Here is a 27175-nt window from a genome sequence, read left to right as displayed (position 1 = left end):
AATAAATAAGAATCTTAAAAAAAAAAAAAAAAGAAAAGAAAAAGAAAAAAAGGTAATAAACAGATCCCTTAATTTTTTTCCAAAACACTTTCAAATAGATTCTTCTGTTCAACTGAAGAGCCCATTCCAGACTAAAATAATAGTAGGTATTATTACCATTTTACAGGATTAAATATTGACTCTACAGTAGGATGAGTAGTAATGCAATCAAGAGCAAAGTATATTGTAATCAATAGCAAAATGAAACTTAAATCCGGGCAATCTGATTTCCAGTTTACTGATCCACTAAGGAAAACTGCATCTCTTCATACTTATTTTGAAGTGTTTCTCAAACTGCTCTGTGTGTGTGTGTGTGTATATATATATATATTAACCTTATCACGTGCTGTCCATTCAGTAACTGATAAATTCACAAACAGAAAAAGAGACTGAGGACAATTATGTAACTAAGAACTTAGGATAACACCCCTGTTCTCTTATGATATATTCCTCATACTGGCTTTAAAAAAAAAAAAAAAAGAAAGAAAGAAAGAAAAGAATTGGGAAGTAGGAAGGAGAGATAAACATGTTAAAATCCCTTCTCAAAAAATTACATATTTCTAATGACATCGAAGTTCGAGTGTTTTGTCTTTATTTTACCTGACAATATACTGTTAGTGGTTTAATTACTTGTCCTTTCCCTCACTGTATAATAAATTTTTTTTCCCGTGTGGAAGCAATCTACCCCCTAAAACCTAACGTAAAATTGTTCATTACATCCTCCTCCTAAATGAGACCTCCAGGATATGACATATAAAGGAAAATGGGTTCTTAGGCATTTCTCCTCTCTACAATACAACTCATGCCAATACTGGAGACAAAAAAAAATTTTTTTTACTTGGATTTACTGTGGGGAAAAAAAGATTTGTAGCATATTTAAATCCTACATGTTAATTTCTGTGCCATTTACTTCTTGATGCATCTTGATGCATTCTATGAAGTCTACAACAAAGGGAGGGAAATAAGTGTTAGATCACAACCTATGAATCTGGGTGGAACAAAGACTTCTCCTTTCATTATGCAGAGAACCAAGTTGCCAAAAACGCTCCGCTCAGATACCATGCCTGGTTACAGACCGCACGTCTGGGTTTAGAGAAGAAAACAATCAAACGCTGGTCAATGCTGTCCCTGCCTCCTCTTGCTCTCGCCCCTTATGCCCAATGACTCGCCCCAGAGCTTGAGCCCCAATCTTTTTCTCCCCAATACACGCGACCCGCTGAACCCTACGACTTCTACAGCCTCCCGCGTCTTCTACGCAGGCGCTTCCCCCGCCCCAGCAAAGCCGGGTTCCAAACCCAGTCGCTACCCCTCTCCCCGCCCCCTGCCCAGACCCCTCAAAGGCTGCTCCCACAGACCACTGACGTAAGATAAGGCCAAAGCCGGCCCCGCGGAGCTGCCCCACGCCGAGGCTCGGCTCCCAGTCCCGAGCTTCCTCCCCTCCTCCCGGCCAAGGCGTGCCCAGACAGGGACGCGAGCGCTCCCCTCAGTTCGCGACCTGGCCCCGCAGCGGGCCGAGGAAAAATCCGCGCGGCCAGCTCCCCTCCCGCCTCGCAGCAGCAGCGAGGTGGACACCCACCCTGCGCTCGCTCCTCGCTCGGGGGCCGACAAGCACCAGGGCGAGGGGCGTCGCTCTGCCCCAGAGCCCGGCTGGCAGACAGGGGAAGGTGTGGTTCAGGAGCGGCGGCCTCCAAACTGGGGACGGCAGTTCCCTGGCCCTCACCCACGACCCCGGTCCCCTGCGCCACCGAACCCTACCCGAGACCCTTCTCCCGGGCCGCAAACGCCACCCTAAAGGCCAAGGGCTGCCTGGGTCGGAACCCCGTCAGGTGGTGACAGGTGGCGACCGGTGACCATGGCAACTGGAGGTGCTGCGCGGCCGACCCCGCCTCCGCCATCCGGAGTCACTCACCTGAGGGTTCCCGGACCAGTCCAGAGAAGGGGCTGGGGAGAAAGCGACTAAGAGGCCGGCGGACGCGGCCCCGACGCGGCCGGCTCTGGGCTGGGACTGAAGCGCGAGGGCGGAGGTCTGAGTCTGTGCTTGGCGCCGGTCCTCCCTTCTGCCGCCCTCACGTCAATCCATCAGACCGACACTCCGTTCTTCCCCGAGTCAGCCCCAGCCGAAGTACCTCTCCGACTCAGCCTCGCAGATTGCGGTTGTCAAGCGGCGTCGGAGGCGAGCTCCAGCCCCGAGCCGCAGCCAATCACCGCGCTTCTTCGAGGCGCCTCAGGACCCCGCCGAGGGGCGGCCAGGCAGGTGCCTGAGCCAAAGGGAAAGTCAGCTGGGCGGGCCCAGGCTTGGAGCGGTGGGGGCACGCCTGGATGGACCGGCTCTCAGCCGGCCCTCCAAGGACCGACTGGACTCTGGAGGAAAAGCTTGCCTGGCGTTCGGGTAAGGAACCAGCGGCTGGGACGCAACCCGTCGCTGGCGGGTGACCCTGCGTCCCGAAATAGCGCAGAGGGGACTTCGGAATCGAGAAGTCATCTGCACATTAGAATCGACTCAACATTCCTCCCCGACAATTTATTAATAAAGACTAATGAAGTGAATCTGGCCTCCTCCCCGTGTCTCTCCGCTACTGCAGGCCCCACTTCCTCCCGAAAACTCCAGCAGCTCATCTGCCCCTTTCTAGATTTCTCCTTTTGTGATGTTGATACGTCTCCGAGCATTTTCCAGTTACTTAACACTTAACAGGTTCCTAGGGGTTTTTTTACTACCCTTTTTAGTTGTAAGCTCCTTGACAACAGGATCTCACTTTCCCGCCCCACCCGTGCAGTAGTAGTCCACAAATAAACGTGATGCTTCACCGAGCTGAATTGAGAATTCAGTGGGTATAACCATGTAGAAAAGCTGGGAATAAACTGACACAAACCTGTATCAGCCTCGTCCTCATAAAGGCCAAATGCCAAGAGCGATCTGGGCCTCCCAACTGGGGGAAAGGACGTAAAAGAGAGTGGTAATAATAAACATCAAAAACATTTCTGAACAGGAAGAATTTAATCCAATTCAAGATACAAGGAGCGGTAGTATGAGGCAAAGTTTCCAAGAAAAATATTTACAAATTCAGGGAAAACAGTTTATGCAAAATTTATCTTGCCTAGTCCTGATGAACTCCTGGAAGAGTCTTCATTAAGAACTCTCTGTGATAAAGTGACAGGCAAATAAATATAAGCACAAGTTAATGTTACTCAGGGTCCGGATATTTGAAAAAAAAGAAGAAAAAATGGTAAAGAATGTTTAAATAGAAAACGTGGGCAGATATATCCAGGAAATGCAGGTATAGTCTTTGCCAGTATAGTTCATCTGAGAATCTGCTTCTTGATCTTGAGTCTCAAACAATACCAATTGCAAGAAGCAAGAGTTATTTATTTAAATTTTCAACTAGATCTACAAAGGGTTATAAATCAGGGACAATCTGACAAACATTTTACCACCTACTGAGGGCAGAGCACTACACAATAGGAAAAACCTGATCTGGTACTAGATTGTTTGGATAGTCATTAAGCATAAAATGAAGTGCTTTCCCTATGTTCTCACTTAAGCCTCACAAACTCCCTTAAAATGCCTGTTAACTATTCCCATTTTAGAGATTAAGGAAAATAATTTGCCCAAGGTCAAACAGCTGTTCTGTAGGAGAGCCAAGATTTTAACTATTATGATTTTTAAACCCTCCTTTTTGCACTCTACCTCAGTGTATTAATTGGAAATTTTAGCTTGAAAAAAGTGGACCTTATTCTGACAAGGTAGAGGGAATAAGAGGTCTTACTCATCTTTATCCCCCCCCATCATGTGCCAAAGTGTTATGTGCATCTAAATTTTCAAAAAGTAGTCATCAGAATTGTTAGAAGCAAATGAATAATCATTATATTTTCAGAAAAGGGGGGTGTGGGATAAAGGGAAACTAGGCACTGAAATGCAAGACATCTGGTACATCTTATCACTCGTTCAGTGATAAATGCATTGACTGTATATTCGCTTCCTAATGTAACATCAAGTTTTACACCACAACCTTAATAGCTGTTAGCCTAGGGTATATCACCTTTCCTTCTATACTCAGCCACACTGGTTAAGATTAGATCTTCTTGTCTTTCACTCTAGTTGTTGCAAAGCAGCGAATTGTTCAGAAAGGACAAGGCTTTCTTAGTTGAAAGACTGTCCTTAGATTCTGAGGTACTGCCTCAATCATTCACCAAATATTTACCCAGTGCCTACTCTGGATTAGGAACTAGGTTAGGCATCATGTGAAAATGCAGGTTCTAACTTGTGGGAATGATTCATAGTGCCTTGTGATTTAAATGCCTATAGGCTAAGGTGCACCCCTTTTAATAAGATTCTCAAATCTCATTTCTAAAAAGGGAAATAGAAGTTTTTGGGTTTTCCCCAAATAGTGGAAAGGAATCTGAGCACAAGCCTTAATTAGGAAATCTTGCCTCAAGCCGTTCAGGGTAAGTTCAGCAGGGATATGCGCTCTTGTTTTAAAAGCTCCACTCTCCTTATTAGAGCACATACACATAAATACAGCAAAGAGCTGTGTGCTTTAGAGCTGGGGCACTGCTGGCTCTGGGAGAACAAACAAAATACCACCACTGCAGGCTCTCTTTCAAATAGGCTCAAGAATTATGTAGGTAGAATACCTGAGTCTCCCAGCACTCCTATCACCCCTAAACAAAAGCTTAAATTATAGGTCAATGGCTAAACTCAGGAAAGAAAAATTCTTGTTTGGACATAGAAGAGATTTTTTTTATATATTAAGTAAATATCCTGGATGTTAATATTGAAAACAAAAATAAAATCTTAAAAATATTTTGTTTTAGAAGAAAAATAAATACCCCATTTTAATGAAGTCATTGACATACTTCAAAATCCAAAAAAGGAAACTATAGGTTAAGAAATGTTAATAACACATAAATCACATTAAGCATCATAATTTTGGATGGGTTTTTTAAGATAAGGTCAATAACTTTTTTTTTTTTTTTAAGATTTTATTTATTTACTTGAGAGAGAGACAGTGAGAGAGAACATGAACGAGGAGAAGGTCAGAGAGAGAAGCAGACTCCCCATGGAGTCCCCCGATGCAGGACTCGATCCCGGGACTCCAGGATCATGACCTGAGCCGAAGGCAGTCGTCCAACCAACTGAGCCACCCAAGCGTCCCGGTCAATAACTTTCTGGTAATAATCTTGAAACTCTTTAGTAGAACTTGCTAGAAAGATCAAAGAAAAACATGAGATTCACCAAAATGAGTCTAGGTAGGTGTCTTACAAGTCAGGTGCTCCCAAAATACTTATAAAAATCCTCTTTCAGGGGTGCTTGGGTGGCTCAGTGGGTTAAGCCTCTGCCTTTGGCTCAGGTCGTGCTTTCAGTGTCCTGGGATCGAGCCCCGAGGGTTCTGTGCTCAGCGGGGAGCCTGCTTCCCCCTCTCTCTGCCTACTTGTGATCTCTGTCTATCAAATAAATAAATACTATGGAGTCTTATGCCTCCATCAGAAAGGATGAATACCCAACTTTTGTAGCAACATGGACGGGACTGGAAGAGATTATGCTGAGTGAAATAAGTGAAGCAGAGAGAGTCAATTATCATATGGTTTCACTTATTTGTGGAGCATAACAAATAACATGGAGGACATGGGGAGATGGAGAGAAGGGAGTTGAGGGAAATTGGAAGGGGAGGTGAACCATGAGAGATTATGGACTCTGAAAAAAAACCTGAGGGTCTTGAAGGGGTGGGGGGAGGGAGGCTGGGGGAGCCAGGTGGTGGGTATTACAGAGGGCACGTATTGCATGGAGCACTGGGTGTGGTGCAAAAACAATGAATACTGTTACACTGAGAAGAAATTTAAAACAAAACTGAAAAAAAAATTAAAAGCAAAAAAAAAGTCCTATTACAGAAAAAATTAAGTACAGTATTAGCTTTTTTTTTTTTTAAGAGTTGGGTCAGTAACTAGGCTCTTTCCTACTAAATTTTCAGTTATTTATCTAAAATTGCCACACAGGGGCACCTGGTAGACTTAATCAATTGAGCATCCAACTCTTGATTTCGTTTCAGGTTGTGATCTCAGGGTTGTGGAATTGAGCCCCTAGTTAGGCTCCGTGATCAGAGCTCAGCAAAGGGGTCTACCTGATGATTCTCTCCCTCTTCTTTTGACCCCCCACTCCTGTGTGCCCCCTCACACACTCTCTCTCTCAAATAAATAAATAATAATATCTTTATTTATTTTATTTATTTATTTGAGAGAGACAGACAAAGAGTGAGAGAGCATGAGAGCAGAGGTCAGAGGGAGAAGCAGACTCCCCATGGAGCTGGGATCCTGATGTGGAACTCGATCCCAGGACTCCGGGATCATGACCCAAGCCGAAGGCAGTCGCTTAACCAACTGAGCCACCTAGGCGCCCTCTCTCTAAAATAAATAAATAAATCTTTAAAAAAAATAAAATAGGGGCGCCTGGGTGGCTCAGTGGGTTAAAGCCTCTGCCTTCGGCTCAGGTCATGATCTCAGGGTCCTGGGATCGAGCCCCGTATCGGGCTTTCTGCTCAGCAGGCAGCCAGCTTCCTCCTCTCTCTCTGCCTGCCTCTCTGCCTACTTGTGATCTCTATCTGTCAAATAAATAATAAATAAAATCTTTTAAAAAATAAAATAAAATAGGGGTGCCTTCAGCTCAGGTCATGATCCCAGGGTCCTGGGATGGAGCCCCGCAGCGGGATCTCTGCTCAGCGGGGAGTCTGCTTCCTCCTCTCTCTCTGCCTGCCTCTCTGCCTGCTTGTGATCTGTCAAATAAATAATAAATCTTTAAAATAAATAAATAAATAAATAAATAAATAAATAAATAAAATAGCCTTACAAAGGCAAATGACAAATGATTTACATTTCAGCGTTTATTTTTCCTATTCTAAAAGAATATACCCAGGGCCCCTGGGTGGCTCAGTGGGTTAGGCCTCTGCTTTCAGCTCCGGTCATGGTCTCAGGGTCCTGGGATTGAGCCCCGCATTGGGCTCCTTGCTCAGCTGGGAGCCTGCTTCTCCCTCTCCAGCCATCTGCCTCTCTGCTTACTTATAATCTCCATCTTTCTGTCAAATAAATAAAATCTTAAAAAAAAAAAGGAATAGAAAAAAGAATACACCCAATTTCAGAGCAGCTTACCGGGCTTTCTGTGTGAGGATGTGCATAGAAGACTGAATGCTACAAATTATACATGAATTGGGATTTTGTACAAAAGCTCAGATTGAGACTCTTACCAATCTACTGGTAATAGATAAGAAATTTCCTCCTTACTTTACCTCTGTAACTTTAGAATTCTACTCATCCAGATACCAGATAGCCCTGTAGTATCTGTGCTATGCCTCAAACAAAACAGGTGCTTACTAAATACTTGCTGATATACCAAAATGTTTTCTGTGATCCTATCCCATGAAATAACAGTCTAGCTCATGGAGTCTTTCACCAGGACCCGGGAAAAGCAGTAGCCTGTAACAACACATTTAACACCTTGCTCACTGGTTATCTATCTACTTCCCAGTCTCTGTGTTAAGAAGATAAATATAGGGACGCTAAGAAAATCAGGCCTAGAGGCACCTGGGTGGTTCAGTCATTAAGAAAATCAGGCCTAGAGAATTGGGAATGTTCTGGGATACAGTCAGAGTGCTTAAAAAGTTCTTGATTTTCGGGCACAATGCTCTGCTCCGTGTGCTTGGATGGGTATTGTCACTGGACGTGAAAACTCAAGTCAAGTCTCCAGTATTAGCAGCAAAAGAATCTTGAAGATTGCTTCAAAGGAAACACATCCCAGCCCACGGCTTCAGGGCCTAGGGAGCCATTCTTCCTGTTTCTGTATAAATCTTATCCTTCTCTTACCCAATGCTCTAGGCAATGCGTTCATCTAACTCTCCTCATTCTATCTTCATATTTATGTTTTCATTTCCCACATTCCCAGGATAGGGAAGAATTTGCTGGTCAAATCCATGAAAGTTTTACCACATCTATAAATTGGTATCCATCTTCATATGCTGGCCTTACAAACTTGGTTTCTAAGTCTACCCTGAAAGATGGACATGCTCTCCATCTGCTGATGAAATCAGTTTCCAAGCCTGCAGTGTGCAAATCAAACTCTGGACTACACGTTCACCCAAGTAATGCAGCCCCCTGAGGTCTCTTGGAAAGTGATCAGCTGACTCTCCAGACACTACCTCTTTCCACCAATGAGAAGCCAAGGGAGCTACTGATACATCAAAGGAGCCCATTTAAAAATTTCCACTTAGATTATTACAGCTTTTACTTAAGAAAATCAGTTTAAATGCAGTAAAACCAATTTCAAGAGAATCATAAGTTATATCAGATGTTCTGTTTCAGCATGAAGCAAACAAACATGCTAGCTAAAAAAAAAAAAAAAAAAAGGGTATAATTCTTTAAAGAGAAAGTCTCACTTAAACAAGTAGGGAAGGAAGAGCTACTAGAGATTAATAGAAATTAGACCCACTCAATCCAATGGGTAACCAAATACAGTGGGTGAAACCTTGTTTAGATTTTATTGCAAATAGCCTGTGGGAGGCAGAATAACAGCCCTTCCCAAAGACCTTAACATCTTAATCCTCAGAATCTGTGAATATGTTACTTTACATGGTAAGAGACTTTGCTGGTGTGATTAGTTAAGGGTTTTAAAATGGTCAGGTTATTCTGGGTTATCCAATATATTGGACCCATCTGGATAACCCAGAATTCTAAGGATCACCTGGGTCCTTAGAAGCAGAGCAACTTTCCCAGCGGGAGTCAGAGTGAGATAGGATTATGGAAGAAAGATCAGAAAGATGCAACATTGCTAACTTGGAAGACAGAAGGGGACTAAGAGCCAAAGAATGTACGCCCTAGATGCTGGAAAATGCAAGTAAACAGGTTCTCTCCTAGAATATCCAGAAAGGAATGTAGTACCTTGATTTTAGCACCAGTGAGGCCTCTAGCAGACTTCTGACCTAAAGAACTGGTAAGATAATGACTTTGTTGTTTTAAGTCACTAAATTTAATCTGTTACAGAAACAATAGAAAACAGATACACAAACTCTAAATTTTGAGACAAATTAGGAGATTTAAACAAGGATTGGGTATTAAATGGAGTATTAAGAAATTAATGTTAATTTGTGTTAGGGTATAATAGCAGTATTTGGACTACCTTTTAAAACTTTTTGTTAGAGAGGACATAGTGAAGTATTCATAGTTGAAATGATACAATGAAAGCTGTGATTTGCCTTAAAATGCTGCCCCTTCCCCCCCAAAGGTGGAGGAATATATAAGACATTAAAATTGGCAAAGGTTAGTTAATTGTTGAAGATGGGGGCTCATGATACTATTCTATTACTGTGTATACTTGAGGTTTTTCATAGTGAGTCTTTTAAAGCAAATCGAATTAAGAAAAAGCACCTGAACAGCACTGTTCCAAATAGTTTTCTGTGGTGATGAAAAAAAGGTTCTATGTCTGCACTGTTCAATGCAGCAGCCCCCAGCCATGGGGCTGATGAACACCTGAAATACAGCCAGTACAACTGAGGAATTGAAGGTTTTGTTTCATTTAATTTGAATGAAGTGAATTTAAATGGTCCCATGTGGCTAGTGGCTACCATATTACACAGTGTAGCTCTAGACATTAGAAGGGAGCCATGTTACCTCACTGTTAGAATTCAAATAAGCTCATGGATCAAGACAGTGCCACATCTGTTATTTTTGTCTGCCCAGTCTCTCTTTCCCTTTCTCACTTATAGTACCCAGCTCTTACCTCCTCCCTCACTCCTGGGGATCTTCTGTATTGGTAAGTCAAGTAGCTCCCTCGATCAGTTATATGGATGGGAACCCTAGAACTGCTATCATGTTGCCTTGGCACACTGAGGTTCCTGAGAGAATAAAACCAAAATTAGGATAAAGATGAACAGTCCTGATTCTCAAGTTCTTACATCCAGTCAACCATAGGGAATCAACTCCATTCCTACTTTCCCTTGTTTCAGTCGGATAATCCAATAAATTCCTCTCTTCTGCTTAGGTTTTGAGTCAAGTTCTATGGCTTGCAACCTACAAGGTCCCATTAAAAAACTTAGTGTCAGGGTCACTAGCAAAATAGTAAAATTAATGACACTGCTTCAGACTGAATTGTAATCCCCTGAAATTTGTCATGTTGCAGCCCTAACCCAACCCTCGTTCCCATCTGACTATATTGGAGACAGGGCTTTTAAGGAAGCTATATTAAGGTTAAATGAAGTCGTTAGAGTGGAACTCTGGTGCCCCTATAAAAAGAGGAAGAAAGAACAGAGCTCCCTCAGACAAGCAGACACAGGGAAGGCAGCTATCTGCAGCCCAGAAGAGTCCTCCTTCATCAGACCCCAACCATGCTGGCACCCTGATCTCAGACTTCCAGCCTCCAGAGCCTGAGGAAGTGAATTCTGTTGTTTCAGCTGCCCAGTCTGATATTTTGTTACAGCAGCCCTAGCTAAGAGGGGTACCAGGATAGCTCCCCTAGAACCAATTATTACCAGTTCTTTCTTCAGGGTGAAGTACACCCTGGTTAGCAAAAATAGCAATATTGAGATGTTACTATTCCACTTGCATTCTTGATTTCAGCTTAGACTGGAGCAGAGTAGCTTTTCAATTGGTTTTGCCTCTTTTTTTTTTTTTTTTTTAAGTAGGCTCTATGTCCAATACAGGGCTTTGAACTCATGACCCTCAGACTGAGAGTCACAGGCTCTACCAACTGAGCCAGCCACATGCCCTGGTTTTTATTTTTTTAAGTAACAAAAAAACAGCCCAGCTATCTTGAATCTCAGTATCAATTCAGGGGGATTATAAGAATATAGGGAAAAAAAAGTCTTCAGTGAGATTAAGCAGCCAGAACCATATTACTAGTAATGGGGAGAAAAAGCTGATAAATCACATAGTCAAATTCAATTATTAATCTAATTTTCCACTTTATTCCTTGTATCAACAGATTAAGAAAGGGAAATTCTCCTACATGCTGACTTACAGATGTTTATAAGCACCGCACAAACACTGTTCCACAAAGAGTAATATTCAGTAATCCCTTTAAATGCAGTTTTAATCTTTATTTTAAACTAAGTGTAATAATTTAATACAATAAGCTAAACACACACAAAACCTGTATATCCTGAAATACAAAAGTGGTTTCCATAGCCATATATGGTTTAGTCGAGTACACGTTTCCACAAACAAGTACTAACAAATAGGTTAATAAAACACTATCCCAAGTGCTTATCCTGCCATTAGCTTTTTAAGCAATACCATTCCTACTACTGAAAGCATTTATTTTTAGAAGCTTTAATGTGACCTGGGAAAATGAGTTCCCTTAAAATTTGACAACTAGTACATTATAAGCCCAAAAGGTTTTAAATCAAAAGCCTTCCAATACGGAAGAATTCACATGAAACTTTTAGTTTAAAAAATTAAAAAAAAACCTTCTTGTAATGTAAAGAATACTAAAAAACAAATATGTTAGATAAACATTCCTACAAAAGACTGTTATTTTCCTGTATCATCTTCTCCTTAAAAAAAAAAAGCAAGCCAGTTCACTATCTTTTAATAATTAGATCACTGTAGTCTAAAAACTTTAGAATACATGAAACATGTCTTAGCAATCATAGTCAAAGGGGCCCTATAGATTTCATATATTAAACAGCTATGGTTTAGCCTACAATGGCACAAAATACACCCAATACATAAATACTACTTCATCATTTAAACAGTCAGTCAGAAGGAACCACCTGGTTTGCAAGGTACTTCAACTTACATGTGGCCATTAAAAACCCAGTAAGTAATTCAAGTACAGTCAGATAAGGGCAGGAAATTCAAGGCTCAAATATCACTCTAAAAACGAAGACCTGAAAATAAAAGCTGAAAAATCGGTTTCTCCATCTTGCATATATACATGGCTAGAAACTGGAACCTCACTGTGGAAAATATACAGTTATTATATATATATATAGTTTCCTCAAAAGATAATGAAGCTTCAGAAAGTACAGGTGTCAAGATCCATAGTTTGCTTCATCAAATGCTTTTCTAGCTCGTTTCAATTCTTCATTCATAGTAAGCAAGTCTTTAACCCTAGCAAACTTCCTTGGGTCCTTTCGAATCAAGAAGACGATATCTTCAACTTGTACCCGACCTTGTCTTCCAATTGACATTGCCTTGTGAGTCTATTACAAAGAAATAAATTAAATTAAATTAAACAAATCTAATATTTTACTCTTTTAATTTGCATTTATTTAATACCGGTGAGTTTGAAGATTTTCTCTTCGAATTATTATAGCTATTCATTTGTGAATTGTCTTTCTATTTGGGTCCTTTGTCCACTTGCTACTGTGTTATAGGAATGTTTCTCTTAATGGTTCATAGACATTTTTTAATACTAAAGACATTAAAACTAAATCTACTGAGGTTTCTTTTTTGATCTACGTAGCTTTTGTCTTCATTTTTATAAAATAATTCTATAATTTCTTTGTAACCGCACACTTCATTGTCTCAGTAGTTGAGAAATAGTGGTAGGTTTTCTTCAAGAAAGTCTCATCTCCTATCATATATTCATCCTGTACAGAAACAAAAGTCTGGGGTGCCTGGGTGGCTCAGTCAGTTAAGCATCTGCCTTTGGCTCAGGTCATGATCCTGGAGTCCCAGGATCGAGCCCCAGGTCCGGCTCTCTACTCAGCAGGGAATCTGCTTCTCCCTCTGACCCTCCCCCTATTCATTCTCTCTCCTGTTCTCTCTCTCTCAAATAAATACTTTAAAATACAAAGGTTCATTATAGCATTTTTTCTAATGACTAAAAAAGAGGAATCTAAGTATTTAGTAAGGCATTAAATAAATTTGGGCACATCCAATCAATTAATATTATGAAGCCATTAAAATTAAAGAGTGTTAGGGAAAGACATGGGGGACAGAGTTCTACTTAAGTGAAAAAGCAGGCTCTATGACAAAATATACTGTATGATTTCAATTTAATGATGTTTAAAAATATGTGCAGGGGTGCCTGGGTGGCTCAGTGGGTTAAAGCCTCTGCCTTCAGCGAGGTCATGATCCCAGGGACCTGGGATCAAGCCCACATCAGGCTCTCTGCTCAGCATGGAGCCTGCTTCCCCCCTCTCTCTGCCAGCCTCTCTGCCTACTTATGATCTATGTCAAATAAATAAATAAAAAATGTGCAAAAAAACAGGAAAATACTCACCAAAATCTCAGCATTAGTTGTCAATAAGTGGAAGGATTACAGATTTCTATTTTCTTTCCTACATTTTTTTTTTTTAAAGATTTTATTTATTTATTTATTTGAGAGAGAGGGAGAGAGAGAGCAGAGAGGGAGAGTGAGAGGGAGCAGCAGGCTCCCCAATGAACTGAGAGCCTGATGTGGGGTTCAATCCCAGGACCCTGAGATCACGACCTGGGCAGAAGGCAGATGCCCAACCGATTGACCCACCCAGGTGCCCCTTTCCTGAACTTTTTTATTCTTCCTAAATTTAATAAGTATTATTTTTATAAATGGAAAATAATGTTTAAAAATGCATACTCCGACACAGGAATTTTACTTCTATTATTCTGTATGAAGGAAATAATCCATAACACAGTAAAAATTCACAGGAACACAACCAAACTCAGTATTTCCATCCCTGTGAATATATCTAAGGAGACAGGAGGCAATTTCATGAATATGGTCATTCAAAAGTATCTATTCACTTAATAATCCATAAGTAACTTCATTTAACTACTAAAATAACTGTGATTAGAATATAGAAAGTATGTACTGTAAAATTTTAAGTAAAAAATGTTTACCATGATTATTACTATGTAATCATTGCATACTTTTTTCTAAAGACTTTATTTACTTATTTGAGAGAGAGCATGAGAGGAGAGACAGAGAAGCAGACTCCCTGCTAAGCAGGGACCCCAATGTAGAACTTCCAGGATCCTGAGATCATGACCTGAGCTGAAGGCAGAGGCTTTTAAAAAAAATTTTCTATTAACATATAATGTATTGTTTGCTTCAGGGGTCCAGGTCTGTGAATCATCAGTCTTACACAACTTACAGCACTCGCCATAGCATATACCCTCTCCAATGTCCATAACCCAACCACCCTATCCCTCCCTCAATCCCCCAGCAACTCTCGGTTTCTTTCCTGAGATTAAGAGTCTCTTCTGGTTTGTTGAAGGCAGAGGCTTAACTGACTGAGCCACCCAGGCACCCCAGCACTATATACATTTAAATAAATAGTGGAAGGAGAAAACTTACATTAGATGATTGCATTACGGTTATTATTTTTAAATTTTATTCAAGGATCTTATAATTATTTTCTTACAAATAAAATTCGGGAGAGGGTAGCATATTTTATGTGTACATATGTACATGTGAATATCTTTATATATCTATGTATCTTTTTTTTCTTTAAAGATTTTATTTATTTATTTGACAGAGATCACAAGTAGGCAGAAAGGCAGGCAGAGAGGAAGGGAAGCAGGCTCCCTGCTGAGCAGAGAGCCCAATGCAGGGCTCAGTCCCAGGACCCTGGGATCATGGCCTGAGCCGAAGGCAGAGGCTTTAACCCACTGAGCCACCCAGGCGCCCCTTCTATATATCTTTAATGATAAATAGTAATTGGTAACTTCCACAAAAAGGCCCTCAAATGGGTAAGATTATTTCAAAAGGATGGCATAGTTCTAGTCTTAACTCAAAGTTAGAATTTCAGATCTACTACTCAGTTAACTAAGACCAATTACAAAAAAATCTTACCATTTCAGTGATGAACTCTATGACAAGGTCTTCAAGTATATCCACTGACTCAGTATAAGGATTCTGGTCATCCCCAAACCCATACATCATACATCGCACTGTAAAAGAACAATCATTTTTGTTCACTTGAACAAATTTAACAATTTAACAATACTTTTCTCAAATTATAAATGGACCAAGATAGAGAAAACACCTGTATGAACATATTTATATTGTGTCTGCAAGTATGGACTTAGATGTAAGGGATTTTAACCAAGATCTCCTAACCAACTATTCCTACCTGTCCTTCCCTAGTAGGAACTCCTGTTCCCTCCCAACTACAAAACCCTGACATCAATATTCTTTCCCTAACCTCTATTACCTATTCGCCAACAACCCTGGAATAACTTGAATTGGGAAACTCCATGGCAGTGAAAGGATGAGTACCAACGGCTGAGTCCTCACTAGGAATGTTCTGTGCATATATGGTGTAGGGTGAGGGGAGGGCAGTGGGGGCACTGGAAAAGAGAAGGCAAGATCTTTCTGATACCAACATAGGGAAAAGGACATGAGAGAAAGTGCTCCAATTTCTTCTTATATGAAGAAAAGGGGAATCAAATGGAAAAAGCAAACTATGTAGAATCTTGATATTTCATATTTCATTCTCCAGATCAATGCACAGCTAACATCTGAAAGAACCACGGAAAATGCAAAAGAGAAAAAAATTCAATACAGAGTAATAAAAAAAAAAAAACAACCCACCTCATTTAATCCTCACAACAACCCTTTCCAGTAAATACTATTATTACCCCTATTTCATTTAGGTGAGAAAACTGAGGCACTGAGCTAAGTGATTTACCCAAGGTCACACAGATAGTAAGAGATAAAGTCCATGTTTGAACACAGCTGATCTGGCTCCAGAGTCTATAGTGCTACCCTCAAAAGTATTATACTTCTTGGGCTTAAGCCAGATGGGATCCAGATGGATTATTATCCTATAGTCTATTAATCCCCAGTTAGTCTATGGATAGGCTTTGAGAAATCTTTGAACCCTGCTGAAATTATATGCAAAAATTTTATATATTGTTTGTGTGTGTGGATTGTTCTGCAAAGAATAAACCACTCTTATCAGATTCTGAAAGGGGTATATAAATGTTAAAACAACAACAATAAAAATAACAACAACAAAAAACCGATCATAGGTTGGAAATGTTTTATATCTTGATCTGAGTGGTGGTTATAAGTATAGGTAAATACATAAAATTCATCAAGCTGTTCATTTACGACTACTACAATTTAAGTACAGTAAAACAACAACAACAAAAAAACCCTAGAATACTTCTAAAGGAAGAAATGAGTACATTAAGAGTAATTCTTATTTAGGAGAAGCAAAAGCTGGTCAAACTGAAAGGAGTATTAGGTACACCAGCCTAGGGAGGAAAAGAAAGGAGTGATTTGGAAGTCAGGCTGGGACAGAGATATCCCTATGATTTAAACTGACAAGAGCCTATAGGTCCAGATACAGGGGTACTAAGCAAACACAAGAGCCAACATTTTTTCTCCCTCTTGGGTTCTGACAACTTTTTTGCCTTTTCTTTTTTGAGGTAATTTCAGACTTTACAAGAGTTGCAAAAATAGTACAGAGCTCCCAAATACCCTATATCCACCATACCCTGATGTTAACATCTTACAGAGCCACAGATATTTATCAAAACTAAGAAATTAACACTGATACTCAGATTGTACCAATTTCTCAACTAATGTCCTTTTTCTTTGTCAGGATCCCACACTATTTAGCTATCATGCCTCCTTACTTTCTACTAAGCAGTGACAGTTCCTCAGACTTTTCTCATCTTTCGTGACCTTGACATGCTGGAAGGATACTGGTTAGTGATCTGGTAGAATGTTCTCCAATATGGATTTGTCTGGTGTTTTCTCATGATTTGACTGTGGTTACACATTACCAGAGAGGGTACCATAGAGGTGATGAGCCCTCTTAATGCATCAGATCAGAGGTACATGATATTAATACATATTACTCGTGATACTGACTTTAATCATTTGGGTAATACTTTAGACATCACTTGTCTGCCAGGATTCTTCATTGTAAGCTTGCTATTCTGCCTTAAATATTTAAGGAAGATACTTTACCATTACCATTTTGGTGGGTGTAATTCACTAGTATGTATATAAACTGCATTTGGTTAAAGGCTTTGTAAAGACACCAAAAAATGCCAATGAATGCTTTGAAACTTTATGTTATAGTAGCAAGAAATTTTTTTAAAAAGAAGGTTTAGGAGAACAGATTTTGCCAGTAAGGTCTATCAAGATTTAGGTAAGACAAGGAGAAGATTGTGAAAATCCCGAATTCTTATCATCACAAAAATAAAGCAATCCAAGTAGAACAAAGGTTTCTACTAAGAACTGACGATGCAAACATCACTCTGGGATGGGCTGGTGTGGAAATCTCCTTCTTAGGCTGATGTAAGAAGTAAAAACACATACAAATGTAGTAAACAGTGTCAAAGATGGATCAAAGAGTGGTCGGCTTAGGATGAGAAATTGACATATGGAGAATCTGAGTCGTTAGAAAAATAAAAATATAACCTACTAACTGCAGATTCAAGAGCATTTGGGAACCACTTGTCTGACCCAGCATGAATAAACCATATATTCACGTGTTGTCTCATCTGTCAATACTCAGCCACTACTATGTGTAAAGGACACAGGATGGAGATCACGTTGTCACAGTGCCTTTCAGGGGGTGACTTTAACCATCACTAGGAACAGCAGCGCTCCCTCTTGCTGCTGCCAAAAAGAGTCAAACATGTCTACTGAGGGAATGCACTACAGAACAAATACATTATAATCTCTATTTCACTATCATGTATTACACTGTTCATCACCTTTCTGTCTTGTCCAATGCGTTAGTCCAAAGCCCCAACTTAATTCCTTACCCTTGGCACCTGTCCCAGGATCCATTAAAACCTTTGACTTATAGTTAAAGGAGTTCTGCTGCAATAGTAACAGACCAAAAAAAGTAATGGAGGTAATATTCTAAGGTCCTGAATTGAAACACTGATCACATTTCCTCACTTAAAAAAAAAAAAGGAAAAAAGAAAAAAGTGTATACACCCACCCACCCACATATAATTTGAGGTTAGGATCACTAGTATCTATGATTCAGAAGTTAAAGAGAATTTTATAAGCAAATCGGAGAATACTGTCCCCACAGAGAAACACATCCAGAACATTAATCTACTTTGGACAGACGTGTCTGAAAGTTTTTATTGTCTGTAATTAAATCGTTGTCAAATATTACTTACATTCTTTAGAAAAAAGTCTCTTCCTTTTACCCTGTCCGCCTTCTGCACCTCCTCCAATTTCTTCATTTTCTTCCTCAAACTATAAGTTAGAACGTATATACAGAAATGTCAAGCACCGCATTTGATTTTTAAATAATTAACATTAATTTTTTTCCATTTTTCAACACTGATATCATGCCAGAAAGCCTTAAAAAAAAATAAAATATGAGCATTTGGGGAGCTTTAAAGACTGTCCAGTCCGACTTCCCACTCATGCAGGAATGGCTTCTACAATGTTCCTAACAAATAATCCTACTGCCTCTCCTGGAAGAGTTCCAATGACCAAACTTTATTTATTTTTTAACCAACTAGGTAGCCTATTACTACAGTTTTACTAATAAGAGTTGGTATTTAAAACAAAGGGGTTGGTATTGAGTCAAAGAAAGCAAAAGTAGTATTTACTAAGCACTGCTTATACAGAGCTAGAAACTTTCCTCAAATAAGCCTTAGCCCCATTTTATGACAAAAACCAGGCTTAAAGTCAAGGAACTTGCTCACAGAAACAGAAATTTTGGAATCCAGATTCCCTAACTGTCGGTCCATTATTTTCCTCCAACTTTACAGTGAGCAAGTAGTTTTGTTACCAGCGGCAGTGTTCGTTGCTAATGAGAGCTAACAAATACTAGCTTTGTCCTTTGATGATTGTCCAGGCGATTCACGGAGTGTCTAGCAAATACAGACCCCAAAGCAAAGAACAACGAACCACCTCTCTACTCTTCTTAACGTCCTGCCCCACGTACTAAGAGATGAATCCGAAGGGAAAGGCTAGCACGGCGTGAAGTCCCCGAACTCTCTCGAGTGAATTCGCTAAGGAAAATCCCGAGTGATTCTGAACTCGGGCTCCGCTTCTGTCCCCCAGGGAGTGAAGAAAAGAGTGGGTTGGAACGGTGGTGGTCACTCACAGTAGGGTCTTCCTCTTCGTCTGCCATGCCCCCGGCCAGCCCTACAAGACTCCGCCGCCTCCCTCCCAGCGGGTTTTACTATTTCCTCTGCCTCACTTCCGGTGACGCGCCGGGCGGGGCGGGGCCTAGTCGGCCCGCGGGGCGGGGCGGGGCGGGGGAATGCAAGCAGACTAATAGCCGACTCCCGGGGAGTTTAGGGAGAGCGTCCTGAGCTCTAGGCTTTGTGATCAAGATCACGATTTAATAAACATTAGCAAAGAAAATGAAATCATGGGCTGAGGGGTGTGTATCTTGTTGTGGCCCTGAATTGGACTCTACATCTCGAATCACCAGTTCCTGTTTTGGGGCTGTGAAGCTCTGCGTCATTGGGGGTGCCGGTGGTCCTTGCGCTGCCCCAAGAGTGTATTTACACAATTTTAACAATTTATAGTTACACTGTTATTAATTGACAAGTACTATATGGGTTATTGGGTATGTATTTCTTCGCTACTAGTTTTTACTTTTTTTTTTTAAGATTTATTTATTTATTTGACAGAGATTGAGATCACAAGTAGGCAGAGAGGCAGGCAGAGAGAGAGGAAGGGAAGCAGGCTCCCTGCTGAGCAGAGAGCCCGATGTGGGACTCGATCCCAGGACCCTGAGATCATGACCTGAGCCGAAGGCAGCGGCTTAACCCACTGAGCCACCCAGGCGCCCCATTCGCTACTAGTTTTTAAAAGGAAAACACCACCCTTTAGGCTGAGGATTAAATATTGGTGGGGAGCTTTGTGTTCAGAACAATGAGGAAAACTGGCTGAAGCTAGGGATATCAGATGTTCTGCATGCAAGACATGATGCCACACAAGGAAAAGTCCCACAATGAATGTCCTGTTAAACATTCATGCGAATGAAAAATTTTTCATTATCTGAGCCTAGAACTTAACTTTGTTAACATATAGACACAAAGCATGTCTACGCTCTTAATTTACATTGAATTTTCTAGGAATGCAACTGTGAGATAATATAAAATACATATAGTGGTCTCTGGTGCCGGTTCCTGGCAAAGAACTCCTAAAACCCTTGATATTTCCTAAGTGATAAGAGCAAAGGAGCATTTTTTGTTCTCATGAGGCAATGCAGGGTGGGCTCCTGGTTGGGGCTGGTTACCAGAAAGACCAAGCCATGATCAGGAGGTTGGAGTTTTCAGCCCCAGCTCCCATTCTCCAGAGAGTGGAGGGAAGCTGAAAATGTAGTTAATAATTGATCATGGCTATACGATGCATTAAAATATCCCAGTAGTAGGGGGTTTGGAGAGCTAACAGGATGGGGGACACATCCACCTATGGAGAAAATGACACACCCCCAGCTCCACAGGGACAGAAGCTCTTCACTTAGTACTTTCCCAGACCTCACTCTCATCATCTGGCTGTTCATCTAAGTAATATTTCCCTGAGTTCTGTCACCTGTTCTAGCAAATAAATCCAAGGGGGAGGATGTCATGGGAACCTCTGGTTTGTAGCCAAGTTGGACAGACATATGGGTAACCTGGGACCTACTACTTGTGATTGGCATCTAAAGTGGGAGGCACTCTTGTGGGACTGAGCCCTTTAGCCCATGGGATCTAACACTATCTCCAGGTAGGTAGTGTCAGAATTGAGTTAGATTGTAGGACACCAGCTGGCGTCACAGAACGTTTGGTGTGGGAAAAGAAACCCGCATTTGTTGTATGAGCTTTGTGAAAGTGGAATGTTCTTTGTGAAAGTAAAGAAGAAAGACACAGGGAGGAATGAACTGACAGTTTTTCCCAAAATAGTAAGTACCCTAAAACTGAAGGGATACTGTACTTTCTTTTGTTTGGAACATACCAAGAACTATGAACTATTTCAGGAAATAATGTCACCATCACTTGTAATAATTTGAGTAGACCAAGGACTGGAGTCCTTCTGCATTTGTAGTTCCTGCATTCATAGTCATTCTACAGATAGGTGCAAGCATCTGGAACCATTATACCCTCTAGTGTAGTCATGCCTGAGCATTCATATCTTGAAACACATATTATAATTCACTATCTATATTTTATCTTTATATTACAATAGGGAATTATATATTATTTTTAAATTATTGGATAGTTAGGTATATTTGTTATTTGTTGTTCTGTAATAAATTATCCCTAAATGTAGTGGCTTAAAACAAACATTTATCACACATTTTCTGTGGGTCAGGAATTTGGGTGCAGGTTAGCTGGGTGCAGTTCAGCTAGCTCAAGGTCGCTTAAGTTGCTGGCAGGGTGTTTGGCTGGTGCTGCAGTCTTGTCTGAGGTATTAATGGGGAAAGATCCACCTCCCAAATCACTTACATGGTTGTCCAGAGGATTCAGTGCCTTCAGGTTGTTAGACTAAGGGCCTCAGTTCTTCACTGGCTATTGCCAGAGGCCTCCCTCAGTTTCTTGCTACATGGTCCTCTCCAAATGGCAGCTTATAACATGGTAGCTGCTTCTCTCAGCACAGAGGAGGGAGAGAATTAGGAACGCCCAAGACAGAAGCACAGGGGTATTTTGTTGTTGTTGTTGTTTTGGTTTAGTTTGGTTTTTGGTAAGCTAACCCTATAGGTGGCATCCCATCACTTATGTCCAATTCTATTTAAGAGAATTCAATTAAATGCAGCCTACAGTCAAAGAGAGGGGATTACACAAGGATGAGTATACCAGGAGGCAGATATCATTGGAGTTCTCTGAGAGGCTGCCTACCACAGTAGGTCATATGATCTGTGAATGTCATTTCAGAATAATAAAGGAGACATATACTTTTGTTATTTAAGGAATATTGTTGAGTCTGATAGGGTTGAGAATTGCTGTGTTAGATAGTGATGAAACTCTGGCCTTGTCTGGGAGTTGAGGTAAAAAACATTCAGAGTGGGGCACCTGGGTGGCTCAGTGGGTTAAGCCTCTGGCTTCAGCTCAGGTCATGATCCCAGGGTCCTGGGATCAGGCCCCGAATCGGGCTCTCTGCTCAGCAGGGAGCCTGCTTCACCCCCTCCCCTCTCTCTGCCTGCCTGTCTGCCTACTTATGATCTCTGTCTGTCAAATAAATCAATAAAATATTTTTAAAAAATTCAGAGTGTCCGTTATCAATGCACAGATAAAATGTGCTGGGTGTACACCAAGAAATATTATGCATCAATCAGAAGTAATAGATTGACAATGTGGACGGAGCTTAGAAACACAACGCTAAATTTAAAAAGAAACACAATGAGATCTATAATGTAAATTAAATATAGAGACACACAAAAAAGTAGATATTTTACAGGAACGAATTAAAAAACCATAGACATAAAATACATCGAAAGGTCGTGGGGCAATGCACAGATAAGTAACAGGTGAAGGACTTTGGAAGGCCAATTACATTAGTATGTCATGAACTGCAGAGCATCAATAATTGAGCCTTCTGAACCTGAGATCCAAAATATAAAAGATTAAAAAATGCAGTTATGAGCAGAGCAGAAATAAAGCACAGAGAGTGAAAAGTAATTGTATGCTTCAATGAACTGTTTCAGGTGAATTACCAGAGCTAACAGAGCCCAGTTTGTTAGGTGGGGATGCAGGAAATGAGGCTGGAATGAAGCTGGAGTTAGAGTGTGAAAGGCCTGGCATTTTCTCTTCAGAGACTGAATTTCACTCTGCAGAGCTCCTGGGAGGTCTTTCAGCAGAAGAGACACACGACCCTATCTTTAAAAAGAAAAAAAAAATCACTACAGCAGGGAGACCAAGGATGAGAGATGATTAGAACCTGAATTAAAAAGAAGGAAATTTAGGAGGTAGAATTTACAGGACTTTGTATCTGAATCAAACTGAGAGCTACGGAGAGAGAGGTTTACATCCAGATGGATCGAATGTTATTAATATAAATTGGAAAGTAAAATGGGAAAGCTATTGGGGCGGGGGAAGAAAATGAGCTCAGTCTTAAGAGTTTAGAGATGTCCTATAGACAGACGGACATGTAGACCTGGAAATCCACAGAGAAATTAGGACCAAAGAAAACGGTGTGGAAGACATCAACACAAAGGTGACAGTTTAAAGATTGTGTAGCAACTAAGGCAAGAGAGAAGGGGGTCACAGAGCAGATCCTTAGAAATGGTACATCAAGAAACAGAAAAGACATGGGCACCTGGGTGGCTCAGTGGGTTAAGCCTCTGCCTTCGGCTCAGGTCATGATTTCAGGGTCCTGGGATTGAGCCCTGCTTCAGGCTCTCTGCTCAGTGGGGAGCCTGCTTCCCCGCACCCTCCCTCCCATGCCTGCCACTCTGCCTACTTGTGATCACTCTCTCTGTGTCAAATAAATCTTTAGAAAGAAAGAAAGAAACAGAAAAGACTGACAGAATGGTCTAAGAGGTAGTGTTGAAAGAAATTTCTAGACTCACAATGGAACCTTTCCTGTCCCAGATGCCATATCAGCAAATGGAAACTCAGTTGCTCTGTTTGACCAGAAATGCAGCATATTCCTTAGCCAATTCCCAAATGCCAGGCCAATTCTGGGCTTTCTTACTCCCAACAAGGTTGACTATCAGCCAGCCAATCCGATATATTCATCTTTCTCTTTCTTTTTCTTTATTTTATATCCTATAAAAGCATTCTGCCTTACACCCCATTTTACAGTTCTCCAAGACTGTCTGCTTCATGAAGTGTTCAAATCCAAGGCCTTTTCCTAAATCTCTTTAATCATTTTTAATAGTAGGAAAAGATAAAAAAGAAAGATGAGGAGGAAAAGAACATATTTTGAGAGCTAAAAGAGAAAATTCTCCAAAAAGAAGCAAGTGGTCAGGAATGCTCTATGCCACAGAGATTAAGAGTTTAAGAGATTTAAGATGAGACCTTGGGTCTGACAATTAGGAAGTGGTAAAATAATCTGGACAAAATAGTTCCAGGACACTAGTGAAGACACTAGTGAAGTCAGATTATAAGAGGTTAAGGAATGAGCATATAGTTGGACAGTGAAGGGTAGAAAAGCAAACAGGTGAAAATAGCCTTAAAGGGCAATAAGATCAAGGAAAGTGGTCTTTGAATAAATGATTACCGAATGAGTAAAGCTGTGAATTTGTGCTGGATGCTTAGCTAACTGCTAGAAAAAGTCGGGTTTTCATTATGGGGGGAAAAAAGGTGGAATGAGCTTCTAAAGGAAAGGTTAATGACAAAAGAGATTTGTTCCCAAAAGAATGGAGTCAGCACAGAGGCAGACAGCAGTAGCTGATAGGAGGGAGCAGTAGAGCTGAGTTGTGGGAGAAAAATTTGGACAGAAAGGCAGTGGGAGGGACTATCAGAAATGAGGAAAACAGGAGGCTGGGTGGTGTATTAGGATGGGATAGGAGAAGGCAGGCAGGTAGTCCCAAATACCCCAAATCCAGGAGAAGCTAAGCAATCTCACCCTCACTCTGCTCCCACCCTCTACCCCACCCCCACTTCTTCCCCTCCATCCTAGTATACAGACTTCTACAGTGCCACTCCCTGTTTGGGGCTGAGTGAGATAGTGTCATTTTTTTTTTTTAGGTGGCTTTCAGAATTTCCACAATAATCTTGTGCAGTCTTAACCATCAACTTCTTTACCAAAGAATGCCTGTATCCTTTGGTTAAACTTGCAGGCTCTGGGGTCAGATGAGTCGGTTTTAAAATCCTAGTTGTACTTGGGGCACCTGGGCAGCTCAGTCAGTTGAGCGTCCCACTCTTGCTTTCTGCTCAGGTCATGATCACAAGGTCGTGGGATGGAGCCCCGAGTTGGACTCAGTACTCAGCACAAAATCTGCTCAAGAGTCTCTCTCTCCCCCTCTGCCCCTCCCAGTACCTTGTGCAAGAGTGCATGTGCTGGCACACACAAAGACTCTCTCTCTCTCTTTCAAAAAAAAAAAAATCCTAGCAGTATTAATTACCAACTGTGCTATTTTTGAGACAACTTACTTGACCTCTTAATACATCCCTTCCTTACCTGTGAGATGGAGATAATTTACTAACCTTCTAAGGTTATTAGGACACTTGGATGCGTCAACACCTAGAAGGTGCTTTGAACTGTACCTGGCATGTAGTCAATATTCTGTCTCAGCTGTTTTTATTCCAGAACCTATCTTTCAGCAGCATTTTCTGCTGTTCTCCTTCATGAACTCTACATTCCAGTTTCACAAGACCACATTCAATTATTCACACAACAAATATTTCACAAGCACCTGTAAAATGTGCAGCACTGGTAATGGACTGTGGATAATGGCAAACATTGAAAATACACAGTCCCAAGCTCATGAACCTTACAGTGTAGTAGGGGGACATGAACTGAATAGATATTGTATACTCTGATAGTTTATGATGGGGAAGGCAACCCAAGAAGGTCAGAGATGCCTTCCTTGAGCAGGCAGGGTTTGAGCTGAGACCTGAGGGATAAACGGAGTTAGCCAGTTAAAGGAGAAAGTCAAGAGCATGCTGTACCCCCAAATTTATCCTGTGCCTTCCCATTTCCATGCCTTTGATCACTCTACTCCTTTCCCACTAGAATACCTTCTCACTGGAATGCTGCACGTGCCTTTCCAGCCCAGCTAAAATCTCTGCACCTCCACTAAGGAGGAGCTCTCCAGCTGAAAGCACTTTTTCCTTTACTCTCCCATAGCACTTAATTTTCATTTTCTTTCAACACTTCTCACTTTCTACTGTATTTTCTGCTGATTTATACACACAGCCTATCTTGTCTACTAAATCTTATTAAAAACGGAGTCTGTTTCTCATTCATCTTTGAGCTCCCAAAGGCTAGAACATTCCTTAGGCTCTGAAGTCCTGGAATAAATATTTATAGCATAAATTAATGCCTGTTTAACATCCTTTTTCAAATATGTTGTAATTCAAATGAAGCTATTGTTGCAAGCTGGCCCTTTGGGACTGAACTTACTCTTTGGTTAAACCAGAATGCCATTGTCATGGTCCCCATGCCTGATTAATGTTCACCACAGTGACCACAACAACCCGAACAAATAGGCCACTGTTCTTGACTGACAGGTGTTTGGCAACAACTGCCTGTCTTCCAGTGGAGGCTGAAATGAACTGAGAAGGGACTGTCTGAACTGAGTCCCCAGTCAGTGGGGCTCTATTTATTCCTTGCAGTTTGGCTGCAAAAGCCCGAGGCCCAGGCTTTGGCCTGATGGAAGGCTATATGGTGCTTTCCAGGATGACAGAGACACTAATGCTTGGAATAAAACCATCAAAGATTAGTATCAGTGGAAAGCATCCCAATTTGAAGCAGTATGAAAACAAGGGGAAGGAGCTCTGAAGTCAGACAGACCTGGGTTTGGATCCTAACTAGCCATGTGATGTGACCCATGTGCCTTCTTTGAGTTTCAGATCTCTCATTTGAAAAATATTCTGCAAAACAGTTATGAGGATCAAACTGTCATAATGTCATTATATACATAATGCCTGTGCTCTATTAAATGTGTTCATTCATCTCTCTTCTCCAATACAGTTTGTTCTCGAGGGCAGGGACTCATTTTTGCCTTTATTCCTGCAAAATCTAGCAAAGTGCTCAGCACATAGTAGACACTGGTTATTATTTTTTTAAACAAATGATTAAGAGCAACAGTAATAACTAGCCTTTATGGAATGCTTACTTCATGCCAGGTATTGTTGTAAACAGTTCATTTAATCCTTCAATGACCCTAGAAAGGAGCAACCAGTACAACCCAATTTTACAGAAAGAAAACTTGAATTTAATTTTTTAAATATAAAATTCTTGGTATAACAGATTTTGGAACAAAAGTCTGGTGAGATTCGTGTTATTCGATCAAAAGATAAACTACTTTATAAAACCTGGAAAAGAAAAAATGTGGTAGAGAGAGAAAGAAGGACATAAATATAAGAATGGGAAGAAGGAGCAAGGAAGAAGAAAGACACGTAGAAAAAAGAAACAGAAATGGGCAAATTCTGAGCAAAGTATAAAATAACTACTTAATCAAAATAAGATACTGTCTATCACTGTGCTTTGAAATAGTAACTAGCCAACTAATCAATCACTCTTCTCAGCTCTTCAACTGTCATGTCTTTGTCCTTAAACTTTATTTGTAAAAAAAGCAAAACAAAACAAAACAAAAACCTTTATTCGTAAATTCTGAGAATGACGGGGGAAAAGACC

General features: G+C 40.8%; 2 protein-coding genes across 18 annotated transcripts in view; both read right to left on the bottom strand.

Annotated features, from left to right (window-relative positions):
• WDR47 (WD repeat domain 47) overlaps positions 1–2211 on the bottom strand; it is a 64725-nt gene extending 62514 nt beyond the window's left edge. For 11 of the 16 annotated variants that reach the window (XM_045081951.1, XM_045081950.1, XM_045081953.1 and 8 more), the window contains exon 1: positions 1949–2211. The gene's annotated coding sequence lies outside the window, so the exon portion shown is untranslated. The remainder of the gene's footprint in view (positions 1–1948) is intronic. The other 5 variants (XM_045081956.1, XM_004769665.3, XM_013044441.2 and 2 more) reach the window with 2 other exon arrangements.
• A 2879-nt stretch (positions 2212–5090) lies between these two features.
• Positions 5091–19145, bottom strand: TAF13 (TATA-box binding protein associated factor 13). Of its 2 annotated transcripts, none has more exons than XM_013044471.2 (4): positions 19044–19145; positions 18103–18181; positions 14798–14895; positions 5091–5240 (listed from the first exon to the last, which is right to left on the bottom strand). In XM_013044471.2, the coding sequence occupies exons 1-4, from the start codon at positions 19068–19070 to the stop codon at positions 5139–5141; spliced, it is 306 nt and encodes a 101-aa protein (XP_012899925.1). In that variant the 5' UTR covers positions 19071–19145; the 3' UTR covers positions 5091–5138. The 2 variants fall into 2 exon arrangements, with proteins under 2 accessions (XP_012899925.1, XP_004769732.1); XM_004769675.3 differs by lacking the exon at positions 5091–5240 and adding an exon at positions 10952–12218.
• Positions 19146–27175: the final 8030 nt, after the last annotated feature.

The sequence above is a fragment of the Mustela putorius genome, unplaced genomic scaffold (genome assembly GCF_011764305.1).
Source record: "Mustela putorius furo isolate JIRA1106 unplaced genomic scaffold, ASM1176430v1.1 tig00000585_pilon_pilon_pilon, whole genome shotgun sequence".
In the NCBI taxonomy this organism is placed as follows: domain Eukaryota; kingdom Metazoa; phylum Chordata; class Mammalia; order Carnivora; family Mustelidae; genus Mustela; species Mustela putorius.
Note: the sequence above shows the minus strand (reverse complement) of the source record. Positions and strands in the feature narration are given on the sequence as shown.